This window comes from Gavialis gangeticus, unplaced genomic scaffold, assembly GCF_001723915.1.
Source record: "Gavialis gangeticus isolate Ggan-Ray unplaced genomic scaffold, GavGan_comp1, whole genome shotgun sequence".
NCBI lineage: Eukaryota > Metazoa > Chordata > Crocodylia > Gavialidae > Gavialis > Gavialis gangeticus.
The window spans coordinates 209,063,102-209,079,502 of record NW_017729032.1 but is presented as its reverse complement, the minus strand read 5'-3'; the positions used below and the strand labels follow the sequence as shown (position 1 = coordinate 209,079,502).

At 42.4% G+C, this 16,401-nt stretch overlaps 1 protein-coding gene across 1 annotated transcript in view; it reads right to left on the bottom strand.

Moving 5' to 3' along the window:
- RIPK4 (receptor interacting serine/threonine kinase 4) overlaps positions 1 to 16,401 on the bottom strand; it is a gene marked incomplete at its 5' end in the record, with an annotated part of 30,822 nt that extends 14,421 nt beyond the window's left edge. The window contains 2 exons of the mRNA XM_019523881.1: positions 4,871 to 5,162; positions 16,337 to 16,401. Coding sequence (XP_019379426.1) covers positions 4,871 to 5,162; positions 16,337 to 16,401 — 357 coding nt within the window. The remainder of the gene's footprint in view (positions 1 to 4,870; positions 5,163 to 16,336) is intronic.

Genomic DNA, 16,401 nt, shown 5'->3' with positions numbered 1-16,401 from the left:
TCATAGTAGTAATTTTAAGACAGAAATTGCTTTCAAACCAATTGTGTTCTTCTAAAGTTCTAACCTCTGCAATGTCTGCATTTGTCAGCGATAAAAAGCAAAACTGAGTTGAAGGGGGAGCTTAGGGCAATAAATGTATTGCTGTTAGTCTTATCTGAAACCCTTTGTAAAAGAGATCTGGAAGTATTGAAATGAAAAAAAAGAAAAAAAATTGGCAGGTTGTAATGGCTGAATCACAAATACCAATTAGGATAGAAAGGAGAATCCAGAAACAGACTGGCAACAGAAGCAGAATGTTAAAAAAAAAAAAAGAGAATTAGCCTGGAAAAATACAAACTAATAATACAGGGAAAAGTGATCTGAAACACGGATGTGTAATGGGAAGAGAACTCCTTAGAGACAGTGGTTGCCAGCAAGTTAGACATGGGTATTGCAGCACATGAGGCTAGCTGGCTTCATGGAAGATGAAAAACAAAAGTTACCAGAAAGCAACTTGCAATTTATTGGGAAATCAGAGAGAAGCTTAAAACAGCTAATTGGATGTACTTCAATTAATGGAGGAACTGTGATAAACAGTCTATAAATATTTGAAGGATGCAAATAATAAAAGAGATTGGAGGATTATTTAGGTGGGTACAAGCCTGCAGAACTAGGATCAACAAGTTGACATTAAGAAAAGGATAGTACAGATTGATACCCAATGACAAAGCCCACGAGAACAAGAAATAGTTTTCTAAAGGGAGTTACAACAAGACCTTCATCTGAAAGTGAACCAATGCCATTAAGAAAAAATGAGTCTTGGGAGTAATCTTGTGATTGCAGAGAACAGGGTTAACAGAACTATTATGCCTTTCTGACTATCTCCGTTGACACTATTTAGAGAAGTAGCATAAACTGTAAAAATGCTTAGCAAGGACTTAACAAATTTTGACAGTAAAAAGGTGACAAGACATCACCCTTGATGTGTCTGCAATATGTACATTTATTCCCTGTAGTTATCACCACCCTTTTAATTATTCCCCTCCCCACAAATAATAAAACAATTCAGCAAAACTATTGCGCAAATGCCCAACAGACAACTTTGTGGAATGGAGGCAGCAACTTGATGACTAATGCAACAGCACTGCACTGAAGTTACTATTATCACCAGCTGGAATTTTCAAAGTAAATCTTATGCTTGTTAAGAGAGAAGGATGCATTTGCATTTTAAGTGGTGGTGGGACACAGCAGCTTTTCCAGCTCACTCTGCTTGGAAGCTGTTTGTTTTTTGGCTCCAGGGCAAATACTTGGTAGAGAACCTCCCCTCCACCAAAATGTTAGTCCACTCTTCTTCAGCCTGTTCACTTATTTTCAGATTCCATTAGGAGCAGGTCACCTGCTAATTAAACTGCCATTTAAAAGTAAGAACATGCAACTCACACGCTTTTGGCCATCAAAAATATAGATCAAATGAAGCTGCAGGATCTGATGTTCAATAATGGGTTTGGCTCAACATAAAAGGGAGCTTTGAGTCCACATTTTTAGAGTAAAGGAACTCCAAAAAACATGCCCCCCTGTGCCCCACTTGTGCAGAGATGCATCACCATGTATCGGCACTGCAGATGCCTGGAAGATGCAACATTTAGCCCTTTATGTCCCATCACAGAAAGGCTGTGATCCAACTGCCCCCAAAGGCCTTGGGAGCTGGCCAGGGTATTCAGAGTGCCAATTCACTGAGCAGGAACAAAAGTATATTAGGAACATCAAACCCTGACCACAGTGAAAAGTGCAGTCTTCACACATGCCTCCCTTCTCATTCCATCACCACCCAAAATCTATGCCAATACCAGTTTACCATACAGCCTCTTGGTAGCCTTAGACAGCAAGAAAAATATAAATGGGGACAGAATCAAGCTGTATGAGGGAAAGCTGAAGGAACCAAATACATGTGGTGGAGAGAGCGGATAGCAGAGACAACACATGATGGCAGTTTTCAAATATTTGAAAACTGCCATCAAGAACATGGAGAAAAACTGTTCTCCCTTGCCAGGGAGGATGGGGTAGGAGACAACAGGTTTAGAACTACAGCAACACAGATTAAAATCTCAAGAAAATCTTCGTAACTGGAAGAGCAGCAGGACAATGGAAGAAGCTGCCTAAGGAAGCTGTAGAACCTCTTTAAAGCTTTTTAAAGAAGGGCCTGGAACAGCATTCATCTGGCACAGTATAGGGCATAGGCGACATGTAGGGAGGGACACAGGGGGGCACGTGCCCACCTGAGATTGGCCCTTGCTGGCCAGGAAGTGGGGGTGCCGAGTGAAGCACTGTCTGATGCCCCCCTGAGATTGACACCAGTCCCTGAGCAGCTGATCGCAGACCCTGTAAGCGCAGGCGGCAAAACCGGAAGTGCTGGTGACCCCCTCCGGTTGGCAATCAGCCACTGGTGCCCCCTCAGATGATTTAGGGACAGGACATTTTGCATCTGTATGGAGTGTTGCAACCCCTGCACATCCTGTCCAACTCTTTGTATGCTGTGAACCTCCAGGCAAACCAAGAATTTGGATTTTAAAAAAATTAAGTTATGCAAAAATAAATTATCAAACCAATTCTTAACAATAACCACCAAGCATTTTGTAGGCACAAGGCACACTTTGAATAGCAGAAATTGTCTCTTTCACAACACCATCAAGCCACTATACTACAATCTGTTTTTCATAAGGAAAATCCCCCCACCAGAGAGCCAACAAGTTGCTTAGCTATAATAGAGATCTGAATGCTTGCTTCACGTCTGATTTACCTAAAAATGAGTCTGTTATAATTCTGACTCTCCAGCCAGTAGGAGTTCTCCCCTGCCCTGAATTTAAACAAATCTGATAATTCTGTTGTAAACAGAATTCAAGCCGGGCTTCTTGTAGCACAGCAGTATGATTTTCAGAAGACCTGAATTACCACAACTCTCCTGGAAAGTTACTGAGAACTTCTCATAGTCATCATCACCTAGAACCTAAACAAAAAAGTCATCCCAGCTCACTGCTCACATTCCAGGCAAACACATTAGGCTCTCCTGGTATTGGGAACAAAACGCAGTTTTGCACACACTTGTCTGCCTTGTAGTTCTTCTCTCCAAGAGTTGTGCTCAACCCAGAACAAAGCAATTCAGGAACTGATGGATTAGAATAAGCTATTTAGTTCTGGAGGGGGATAGATGAGCACTTAAATATTTCTTACACATCACCTGATAACCACCAGTCAGCCAACCAGTTCATTGACTTCTGCAGATCGGACTTTGAGAGTTTTGCCACGAGCTTCAACATTGCCAGGATCAGGCCCAAAAGTTATATAACAAACATAAACCACAAATGCCAAATAAAAGAAAACTCACATTTTTACAGAGTGGATGAAATAGCTAGGAACACTTCCACAAAAGAATAACGCTTAAATTTTGTGTGACACTGAGCTCAAGAAGAAATTTTTATTTATTTATTTTAACTACTGAGCCCATGAAAACCTCTAAACATGAACTTCTTTGGATGTGGGTGGCAAGAGGAGATTTATTGTTTCAGATCATCAACTCCCAACCAAGCCCAGGGAGAAGATTAGTTCTCTACAACCCCAGTTAATTTTTAGCTCATATTCTAGCTCCAAGCCCATGAGCATAGACTAGAGCAGGGGTAGGCAATGTTTTTTGGCTGGAGCGCTGAAAAAACTACCATGTCTACCTTGGAAGGTGCAGGAGTGCTGGCATGCCAGAAAAACAAAATGAGGACAGGGGGTACATGGCAGGATGCACTATATATTAGTATAGTTAATAATCATAAATGTTGCCCTGCTGCCCTCCCCCAGGCCCTCTGCAGCACAGCACGTGACCCAGAGTGGCAGCGCACAGAGCAGCCACACAGGTAAGCTGCCTGCTGCTGCAATCTCCGCACTGCCCTGGCCACACTTCCGCTGTGTGCACAGGGGCAGCAGCGCAAGGTTGTGCCCCTTGCTGCTGCCCCTGCCTGCAGGGGAAGTGCGGCCAGGGCAGTGGGGAGCTTGGAGCAGCAGACAGGTTTCGTGCACCTCCCTGCTGTGCCCTGCCACACTGGGTTTCACATGCTGCTCTGCAGAGGTGGCAGGGGAGGGCAGCACAGTGGGGAGCATCACCAGCACCAGCTGCTTCCCAGAGCCCGGGGCTGGGGCACAGCTGGGGCGGGGAGGCAGGAGCTGTTTGCAGCCTCCTGGCTGCAGCTGGCCCAGGCTCTGGGGTAGCTGCTGTCAGCCATGGTGGCAGCAGGGCTTACAGCCTTCCAGGCGCCTGCTGGGAGCAGCCCGGGTGGCATGCCGAGCAAAATGGCCTCGTGTGCCATGATTGGCACGCGTGCCGCAGGTTGTTGACCCCTGGACTAGAGTATATGAACAGTAACAGGATCCCAAATGGAAAAACCTGCTAAACATGTGCTGGGAAAGATTTTGGAATCTGAACTAAGAGGTCCGCATTCCACAGCCCTCTTCCCTCCATCTGCTCTTACCCTGCTTCTCCCCCAACTTCTGCCATTCCCTGCCAAATCACAGGAAACAGAGATTTGACAGACTCTCCCTCAGACCTCAAGAACAGAGATTTTTTTGTTGAATCAGCTTTTAGAGGCTGATTGTCTCTCTTTCTACTTCAAAGGGAGACCTTGTTAAGTATTGTGGAGTTGGCTAAATACAATTAAGTGAGAGGAAGATTACTCACTGAAGCCAAAGACAAGCTCATTTTGCAAATGTGTAGGTGAGCATTTATTTTGAATGCTGAGATCATGGTTGTGCCTTTGTGTTAAGCTTGTTCATCCCCCTTGTAGTCGAGTCATGCAAAAAACTCCCAGTGACAGAAACAGGTCCTAACAGTTGTGTGAATACCAAGACATACCTTGACGTGATAATGGGCATCAAGCAGAATGTTTGCTGGCTTGAGATCCAGATGCAGCAGAGGTGGTGACATGCAGTGCAGGAAGTTCATACCCACAGCCGTCTCATGGATGATTCGGAAGCGCAGTTCCCATGGCAGCGGTTCTGAGGCCAGGAGTTTTTCCAGTGATCCTGTCTCCATATATTCCATAACCAAGCCAACTGGTTCCTTACAGATGCCATAAACAGGAAGGATATAGCGAAATTTTGCCATTTCCATCTTCTTTGCTTCTTCCAGCAGCTCCATCCGCTCCCTAGGCCAAAGAGAATAATGTCATCCAAGGCATGGGTTATTCCTACCCACAAACATAACTTTAACACACGGCAATCCAACTTCCAAGCCACTGGGAACTTCACAGGCCTCCCTGCTGCCCAGCATAGCAGGCACCTCCTGCTGGGCTGGATCCCATGGGCACCCCCACTTTGTACCAAGACTTAGGCCGCGCTGTGCTGCCTTGATCCTAGGAGTGGGAGCATGAAAGAGAAGCTGAAGGAGAGAGGGAGAGCCTGAAGACCCCTGTGGGAGTAGCATCTAGACCGCAAGTCCAGGGCTTTTGCATTAACTCCTTGCTGGCTGCATGTGGCCTGCAGGCCACCAGCCTGGGAGCCATGCTCTAACAATTAGCCTACAGTACTATGTGATGCATTTCAGAATCTCCACTTGGAGATCAGTAGTTATCCAATCTCTGCAGCTAGCATTAAATTCATTTGTCCATTCTGTTCTTGCTTTGACAAAACAATTTTAAGATGCAGAGATTTACCACTGCTAACTCCCTGGGCTACAAAAGCTATCTTTTTGTGATTCACATGATAAAAGTTAATCAGAAGCAAATGTAGACAGATTGCTCCAATTGCCTTGCTACACACAGGTTCCCAAAGTCATCTGGGGAACTGGGACTAATCTGAAAAACCACTCCCATAGAGAAGGAACAGATTCCAGTTATAAATTAAATGGACACATGATAAGCTCCTTTCCACCATGGACTATGCTCAGTTAGTTCACTAAAATTGACCCAACTCAGGCAGCACTGAAAAACAAAGCAAAACAAAAGTTACACCACAACTGAATGCCTATATTGTGTTTCCAGAATAATCCCAAGTAAGGAGATCAATAAATTATTTACAAGTCACGTGGAAGCCTGATCTGTGAGGTGCCAAGTACTGACCTGTAAGAAATGAAGATTTTCCTCGACTCCCAGATCAAGACACTGATTGCTTACAGAAGGAGAGAACAAGTGTCCTCACTTAACAATGAAATAATTCATATTTGCTTATTTGGAGTCAACACTAAATTGGAAGGAAAAAGAGTCTCCCATGGCTGCCTACAAATATAGAAAAGCAGTCAGTCATGGGGGAAGGATAATAATTTGATCCAAAAAAAGAGATTAATGAGAGTAAGACAGCATACTATACAGATTTCGCTCGTGGGTAAGAACAAATCAGTAAGTCTCTGACCAGCAAAACAAAGAGGTCTGAAAGTCAGAGCCACATGCTCCGAGAACTTTATTTTACAAAGACCCTTATAACATCTATAACAAAATTCTACCAGCTCTGCTAACTGCTGTCTTGTTCATCACATCTGTCAGCAAGGTCCAACAGTTTAAAAAAAACAAAAAACTCAAGGGCCAATGCCAACATGGTGGTTCACTAATTTAAGCACCGACTTGAATATAACAATATGCCAATTCACATCATGAAAGGAACTGCCTTAAGTGTATTTGAAGCAGCATTACAAAGAGTGAATCTCATACCTTTATTCAGCTGCTGTTTTGAAAGATTAAGGGTCAGATTCTACTCTACTGATTAGACATCTAAGTGCGATTCAGCCCTGCCTGAATCTGTGGAAAACAAAAAACCATTAACTCAAGAAGGAAGTGGGTCCTCCTCCTTCATCACTGGTTTTTGTGACTTAAGAATAAGATGAAAGTGCTTTACAAAAAAACTGTTAAGTGAAGTTCTTTAGTAGCTCTAAATCCTGTTTTGGTTTTACTATGCTGAGGCTGAGCTGAAAATCCAAGGAGCTAGAATTCTCTGGCTAGTGCTACTGCACAATGACTAATTCAGTGTTGCAGAATTCAGAAGCTAGCTGAATTGAGCAAGATCTCCTACGGCAAGATTTTAAATTCAGCACTCATAGATCGAGCACAGAAAAATGAAAAGCGTATTCTTCCTGGGAGATTAACAACTATATTCTGAAGACAATTTAGTACACCAGAAGGACAGGTCAACCACTCTTACCATGCCCAAGGTATGTATTGCTACATTGTTATAAACCATCATCTAGGCAAAAATAAAAAAAGTGATGTTGACACTGCAGTCTCTCTCAACAAAGACTGGCGAGTCTAGGATTTGGCTAAATTATCAAAGTATAATTCTTTTTACGCCATTTCCAGTACAAATGAGTGCTCATGATCACAGCCTTAAAAATCCAGATTACATGGTTTGTAGAGTACAGGACTCAAAACAGATAATCTCCGACCACAAAATTAGATATGGTCAATGACTCCGATAAACAAATTTTAAATGCCAGCCACCACTCTTCAAACCAGGATTTAGATATTACAACTTTTCTTTTGATTTAAAACTTAGTTCAAATGCTATTCCCCGTGTAAAGGGACCGGAAAGAATTCCCTTCAGTCCCAGTGGGAAAGGTAAGTGATTCAACATTAGTCAGTCAAAGCGAAGAATGGAATCAGTAAGAACCCTGATTTAACAATCCGGTGCAGTACTGCTGAGTGAAATGAGTGAATCACATTTACCAGGAAGAAGAAAAACAACTTCATAGCCAAGGAGTCTAGTTCTTGTAAAGACTTATCTGAAGAATTCTCCACCCCCCATCAAAAGGAGGGGGGAGGGAAAAAAAAAAGTGTTTCTTTGTGGGGAAGAGGAAGGAGAAGTCAGTGGGGGAGGGACCTTTTCCCTACTCTCCAGGTTGGCTCCTGTTGCTACTGCCTACAGCAATTTTCCTCTCAAATAACTGCCTTTGTAGACAAGCACCCAGGTTGGTCTTTGGCACGCTAGAAGGGAGTGCCCATGAATAGAAAAACCAACTCCTTGCCCCCAAGCCACATGCATAGCCAGCATAATTCACCAGGCTTCATCTGGCTTTGGAGACAGAGACACAAGATCTGTCTGAATACGACAGGGCAGAGTTAGTAAGAACCCAACAATTATTGAAACATGCACACTACAGCCATGGTTTGAGCTATGGAGTTCCTTGGTTAACAGAGGAGTCAGAAGGTATACCAAGTTCATAAAGGTCAAAGACACAGGATAGAAAACTAACACTAAGCTACAAGAGAGAGAGGGAAGAGGACAGTAGATAGGCCATCTTCAATGACTGAATTAACACGCTATATGATGGGCTTCTTTCTAGTTAACTGGGACCTTTGACATTCCTTAAAGTGGTATTTGACCTGCTTAACTGTCTTTTTCCAAGATAGTTGATCTCTCCAATCCAATATGGTCCCATTCTTCCAGTTTCTCTGAGGAGAGAATGGCATCCTCATTCCTTACTCCTCTCCAGGAGAGTAGCAGAGGCCAACTCTTATCACAACATAGGCCCACACTCAAAAAACCCCTCAAAAGCCAACCGTATGCCATGTACCAGCCAGGTCACAAGACAAAGATGCTTCAGGGACTGACAGCGCATTGCTCTATTTATATACAGAGATCTCTATACATCTTACAAACTATAGGGTCAACCTGATAAAAAGATATGACCTAGAAAACACACAAGCCACTTCCTTCTCACATAGTTCCTGGACCAACCCTACTAAAATGATCATTGCAATTTTACATCCACTTCTCTTTAATGCTCCTCGAAAGGAGAGAACTAAAAAAAGTTAGTAATTATTTTGCATGCTGATCTAGAGAGAAATTGGGTACTATAGGAGACCCACTTATTTGGGACCCCACCCTCCAAACTTTGCAGCAAGGAATACAAGTAATCTCATCAAAGCAAACCAGTCCTTGGTTGCCCAGTGATTCAACAGCAGAATATTCAGAAGCAACTTTTCTCATATCTGCACTTTGCATATTAACCCTTTCCCCTGCGTCATGCAAAAACATGCACTGCTGAAATAGGTCTTCTTCCTCTACCTGCTTAAAGGTTTCTATATAGATTTTCAACAAGAGAACACTCTGAAAGGTTTGGACACGTAGAATATGTTGCATTAGTGTCCTCAGCAAGGAGGACAAACAAAATAATGCAGTTGGGTTAGTGCATGTTTGGGGTAAAAAGCATCCCCTTATTTAGGCAAATGCTGTTCAGTGTCACGTACAGTGGTAGATGTAAAGGCCTCAAACCTCACAGGTTCAATGCTGTGTTGTAACCGCATCCCCTGGGCTGTCAGGTGAACATTAGTCAATCTCTGGATGTGTGAATGGAAACTAAAGGGATACCTTCATTCATCTTTAAGAGCCAAATGGCACAATACTTCTTAATTGCCCACATACAGTTTCTCAAAGAAGGGAGCGAATTTTATTTTCCCCAAAAATCACCACAGCTACCAACATCTTCAAAAACAAGCCTGTTCCAATGGATGACCTTTTCATTTCAGATGTTTGTTATATTTGCATTCATTTCTAGGTATACAAAGACATCTTACCTTTCTCCCTAGGATCTCTCACAAGTCCACAGAGCCAAAATTCTAGCCATAAATCTAAAAGAACTTGTTTAATCCACCGTTCCCCCTTCAGGCCATCCTATTCTGCTTTCCTTTGGCCCATATACACTTCTGAAGTTTTTGCTTGGGCTTCCATCAATTCTCTCATCTTTGCAGAAATGGAATAGCATTTGGTTCAGTCCTCCTTTCACTTGCGACTGTCTAGCTCAGCAGTAAGAAAACTACTGAAGTACCTCCCCAGAGACAGAAGTACAAGAGAGACCCATTACAGTCCACTGCTACACAGCCAAGTTTTAGTTTGGTACCAAGCTAGTGAAAAGTATTCTACATTTCTGATGTTAACTTGGTATTTTTAACACCAAGTATTACTAAAATAATCTGAGAAATAGATTGGCTCAATTGAAAGGTTGCTAAACTGTGGATTATTCCAACTAATTCAAGATAGCACTCAATCTGTGAATTGAAGAGAGTCGCTAGGTGCAGACATTCAAAAAGCTGGAGGCAGAATCAGTCTTAGAGTTGTCCTTAAGCAAGTAGGTTAGATCAGTAGCAAACAGGACACACATTCACCCTTTGGTGGGGGGAGCAAATCTAAATCTAGGTTCTGCCATTTTTAAATTAGTCTGTGTGCTGAACTTCTGTTCTGTTATGGGTATAGACTTGTTTCTGATCACTTATACAAGTAAAAGAGTAACATTTGTACCTGGCCAGCATTATATTTTTTTACCTCCCTTCACATTTTTAGCAGTGCAACAGCTTCAAAAAGCCAGGGAGGGAGGGGGAAACATCCCTTTATGACAGAATTAGCAACCAAACGACTGAAGCATATGGTAAAGTAATAACAGAGACAGCAAACTTAAAATTAATAACAGCGTTTTTCAAAACCCAAGGTGAACAATGTATGGTTATAACGTCTTAAAAAAAAACTGCAATGCAAAAGTCGTTTAAAAATTAAGGCATTGCCTTGCAGCAGCTGAGACAAAGCCTTACAGCAGTGAGAACCTGAAAACGAAACTGAAATGATTTTCTCTGTACACTGACAAAAACAGTATAAATGGCCTTAAAAAACGACTGGATTTTCAAAATCAGCTTTCAATCAACTTTGAAAGTCTCAGTGAGCATAGTTATTTTTTACAGCCTTCTTCCAAGTTCACAGTGTTCCTTTAATATTGAAAGGGATAACACTTAAAGGCTTTGAAATCAATGGATAAAAGATGCTGTTAAACTGGAATAAGGAAAAACTCATGCAAAATTAAAAAATTGCTTCCCCACATCAAACTGGGAGACAATTTAATTTAAATAGTAGATTCTAAAATTTATGATGTATTTGCATATAAAATAAAACTATTTGAATAGTGAATTCTGCCCAACTTCCTAACTGGGAACGAAGTAGTAACTCAAGTAAACAGAAGTACCAACTCTTTTTTAGAGATTCTCAACAATTTAAAGAAAGTTAACTCAGATTAAGGTAGAACTCAGATTTAAGGAGCAACAGCTAACCTTGAAGGAGAGGGGGGGACCCAACCAACCAAATCAAACACTGAAAGCAAGAGAGGTTTAGAGAGATGTTTTCACTTCAACTGAAAACACTTAATTGTTTGACTAGACCTCATTATGGATTAGGGCAGAAATGTACTCTTTGAAGTTTACCCTCTTTAATAGGTTGGGGATTTCTCTCTCCTTTTGAAAGCAAGGTTAATCCAATAAAAGTTACTATCTACAACATTTTGCCCTTTTGTATGTTGTTCGTTATTTGTTGACCCAAGATGATTATCGTGTGTAGATCATGTTAACCCCACCCTTTGAGCAGTGGATTTTGTAATTCACCTACACTATTTAAAAATATTGGTCTTGCAGACAAGAAAGCCGGCTATCCCATGCACACATCAGGCCCATCTATACTACAAATGGGAACTTAAGCACATTAGGAAACTACAAGCCATACTCATGGATATCCCCAGCATAATAGTTTTGTGGCATAGGGCAGGCTATTGAAAATGATTATTTTCAATCCTGGGCCCAACCAGTCTCTCCTGTGGCAGGAAGCCTTTTTAGAGAGAGCATTTTCCCTGTTTCTAGGTAAATCACAAAGCCTGTCCCAGAACTGGCAGAATGCCCAGAGGTCAATGAAGTCATAAAATTATGAGCCTCACCCAGTATAAGCCCTGCCCACCTCCTGTGCCCTGCCTCACCACAGACCCCAGCTTGCAGAGTCTTGTCTGCTTCCTGGGAAAGGGAAGATCACACTTTACACATTCGTCACAAGAGAAGTGATTCTTACATAGTGGGCCACTACCACACATAGAACTTGATTATACTGTACATTGATTGCCTTGTTACAGCCTACCACTGCTGAGAACAATACTTCCCCCATAAATGCCCCAAACCATACTACAACAATGCCATTGATTGACTACTTTGCATGAGAAGGAGGAGAGGCAACATGCACAGAATTTTTTTAAACAATCTTGACAAAACAAAACAAGGTTCATCCATTTCTCATACACTTTGCCTGTTTTCTCCTGCATAGGGAAGATCCTCCTCTTCTCTTTGCTCAGGGCAAATGGCCCCTAGCAGATGTTACACTTAAGGTGTAACTAACTGGCTAACCCCCCCCCACATCTTAAAGTAGTAACAGGGCCACCCGTTAATGTAATTAATGGTGTGGTAGAGCAGGGAATAAGGCACAAGTTATTACATAAATATGTTGTTACACAAAAGCAGATACTTTGTAATAACTTTGTGGCTAGTTCCCATTGTGCCTTAAATTGAAGGCATGGCCAGGCCATCCAGTGATTTGGGAAGCTCCTCACCTCAGGGGTGCATCAGAGGCCCCAACTCCAATACACCCCTGAGGCTGGGAGCAGCAATCTACTGACTGGCTTGCTACTTCCTGGTGCTGGGGGAGCCCAGGCTCATGATCCCAGACTCCCCCTTGTACGGGCAATATGGTATGATTGGGATCTGATCCCTGATCCTATAGCTACACCATGCATGTGTAGTATGGCAGAAGGCGTGATTGCTGGGATCATGGATCTGGTCCCATCACACTTTTAATTGAACATCTGCCCGGGGCCTAAAAGTGGGGTCATTACAGTCAAATCATGTTAAGCAGAATTAAGGCTTAGCAGCAGCTCTCTGACACAGATGTACTTAGCAGCTGGTAGTTACACCAAGAAACACCAGAGATGTCCCAGGCACACTGGGAAATAAGGCACCTTGTCATAGGCAGCTATCTATCCCTAAGACAAGGCTTTGTCTTTAAGAATATTTCTACCCTAGCCTTCCATCAACATGATCAGTTCTTACAGGACAGGCAGGACAAGTGCCTCTATCTATCATCCTGGTCCTTCTTCATTTGGTACTTGCCATTCAAAGTGCAAAGTACTTCCGGTTCAGTGCTGCCTTTTCTGATCTAATGGGAGAAATACATAGCCCTGCTGTAGAGCTCCCAATGTCCCTAACTTGCCCCAGTGGCAAAGCAACACAGCTGGCACTTCCTAGAGAAAGCCACCCCAGTGCACAATACACAGGAAAATAACAAGTGGCCAGGTCTTCCCTTAAGTGCAACAAGGGCCACATCTACTTGCGGAACATTTAATTGTCAGTATGTGTTCACTGAGCTTAATCACAGTCCATCTAAGTTGCTGGGTTACAACATAGGTCTTGACCAACAGAGTCAACAGGTTAAAGCCTAGCTTTGTGTTGTTTAACATAACAGTGCTAACTTCCAACGCTGGGTTGTCATTTTGCTAAATTGTTTAAAACTAGCTCACAATAGCAGGGCACAAATATAATCCAGTTTGGCCACAGTGATGTTTAAAGCAACGCTTAACCATGGGTATTCCATACAGCTCTTTATCCTAAACAGGGGGAGGCGGCATATCTGTTCTTCCCCCAGAACTAAAAGAAGAATCACATAGGGTCCTGCTAATTCACCTTTTAGTTCATTCTTAAATTGCATGCTCTACCTGCCAAGTCTCACACAGCAAACAGTTTCCTGATACAGGAGAACAGAAGTCCTTGCTACTCATAAGAGCTCTGCAAAAGCTACTGTACTTGGCCTTAAACTAGAAAGTGACCGTTCTCAGACCTGTATTTGTGTACAGAAGTGCTCTGTGCACATTTTACAGCAACCTAGTTTAGAGCACTTTTTTACAGCACTACAAAGTTACGGTGCTCTCAAACACGGCAGAAGTGCAGTGTTGGAGGGACAGGGGGGCGCTCTGAGCCTCCCTGCACTTCCCAGACTAGGAGGCAGGGGAGCTTTGCAGCCTCCTGGGGCTTCTCTACTGGTCAACAATTTGACCAGCATCTAAAAGTGATTTAAAGCGCTGTAGGTTGCTAAGGTGCAGTGGAATCCAGCACTTCAAATTTAATACCTCATTTCACAAGGGTTAATTAAAAATGCTGTACACATTTTAAAGTTCTGTAAAGCTGTGCACTTCTGTTAAATCAGGGCATTAAAGTGCTTTAAATGGCAAATAAAGCAACTTCTGTACACACAAGACTCTTCTGAAGTGCTAAGGATCCAGAGCTACCCTTCATTCTCAGGAAAGTCAGTGGTTTCAGGAACAGTTTTAAGTCAGGAAGTACAGGACTTGGTCTCTGTAGCACACAATAAGAAAAGCATGCTAAGCATTCTGCACAGATGAGGTGCAATCAATTAGCAATGTCTGTGAACCTTATATCTTACTGCTAAGACCCACAAGTGTGTGGGCACATTTGAAATGCTTTTAAAATAAAGATAAAGGGACAAAGTCCATTCTTTGTGTGAGTCCAGTCAGGGAGTGAAAGAAAGTCTCCTGTGGATGCTGAAGTATACAACATATAGGATAGTTCAGAAAGCCCCAAAAGAAATGGACATTACCAAATTAGGTCAGCTAATTTCACTCCTCTACTATCTCAGAAATCTCTGTAGTTTTAAGGGGACTTTTAATCCCCCAATACAGAAGAACCTTGCTAATCAGCAACAAGCTGCTCATGTAATCAGCCATTTATGCAAACAAAATTTCAGCTTCCATTTAAAAAAAAAAAAAAAAGTTTCCAGTTCTCATGCCCCACAAAGAGCTTGACAAATATGACTCAAGTATAAACTAAGGAATCAAAGACCAGAAGGCAAATAAAGAGAGCTCCAATTTTCTTAGTCTCATAATTTTCAAATCAGGTTTTTTATTATTATTATTTTTAAGGTGTAGGGAATGTCCTGCTATGATTCTGAAACACACTGGGTTTGCCCTAATGAAACAGCCACTAGCAAGTCCCCTCCAGTGTATCTGTCAATAATAAGGTGGTCTTAGTGATGAGACTTTTCACTTACCAATTCAAGCCTCACTGAAATTCAAAAATTACACAATCATTTTCCAAACAGCATTTTCACATACAGCTGCCAACATTTACAAGACAGACTAATAATCAGAGGGCTCACTTTGTGACTTTTTGTAAAGTGGTGAACATCTAACCCTGAAAACACCCTCCTGCCCCAAAAAATACTGAGATGTTTTCCAGTCTTCAAAAGAATGAACATTAACTCTGTGTTACTCATGCATCCAAATGAAAAAGTGAACTCTCACTCACAAAACCTTCTCTATTTCAGCATCTCTAGTTCAGTTAGTCTGGTGCATCTCTACCCTGCCTTCATACATTTAACAACCCAAAGAACGCAGAATTTCATCAACAGCCTTTACTCCTTGTAGTACTTTAGATTTTTGGTGGGATTAAAGAAATGACAAACAACACAAAACCCTTTTCCTAGAAACCAGACAAGGGTATTTTTAGAATCTGTCCATCTTCAACAATCAAAATCTGAATAAATGTAAACTGCTAGCAAAAGCCACCTGAGAGCAAGGCCCTATACACACATACAGGATTTGGTCTTCAGGTCCCTTCAGAGCTGTTGAAAAAGCCCTTCTGCTAAACAAAAGCCCTTCCCCTCTTCCAAGGCAGAGGGTTGTGTGTGTGCATGTGTACACACATACACAACTCAATTCTTCACAAAGACACATAAAGCATGCATGCGTACATGTGCATAATAGTTACATGTATGCATGTGTGTATGTATATGTGCATGCATACATATATACACACACAACAGTGCACACCACATGTGGATGTTTATACAAATGCATGCACATACATGTGTCTCCTGTGAATACACACACACATTTATATCTCCATCTCCTGTGAATATAATTACCATGGGGGGGCGGGATATATATAACACACTGGTTGAGAATCGCTGTACCTGTGTGTACATACAGGTATAGATACATAAATATGTATATGCATGTGAGTATAATTGCATTGTGTGTGTATATACATATATATTTATATACATACATACACACGCGCGCATATATGATGTGTATGCGTATGCATCTGTGAAACTGTACTGTGTATGCACATAGATTGCAGATCAGTAAGAGACCTCAAGAGATCATCTACTCCACTTGGGGATCAAGCCTGCCACCTCGGTGATAGATACAGATATAGTTATCTATAGATATATACATACACACACATACCACAAGACACGTGTGTATTTATACACACGTACACATACATATACACACATATACATTGCCATAGTGTGTGCACGTACGTACATATAGATAGGTCTGCACGTACACACCCGGACACCGCAATTCCCAACCAGGGGTGCCGCGAGGAGACCTTGAGAGAGAGCCTTTCAGGGATGCCATGCAACGCAACGCAACACACACATACAGGTGTACGTGCCCCTCCCCGCCAAAGGGGCAGGCGCCCGAGTTGCTCCCAGCCAGCCCCCCGTCCCCGCGCACCTCTCGTCCACGTGCAGGCTGGGCGAGCACTTGATGGCGAGCCAGGTCCTCCAGTGCACGTGGCG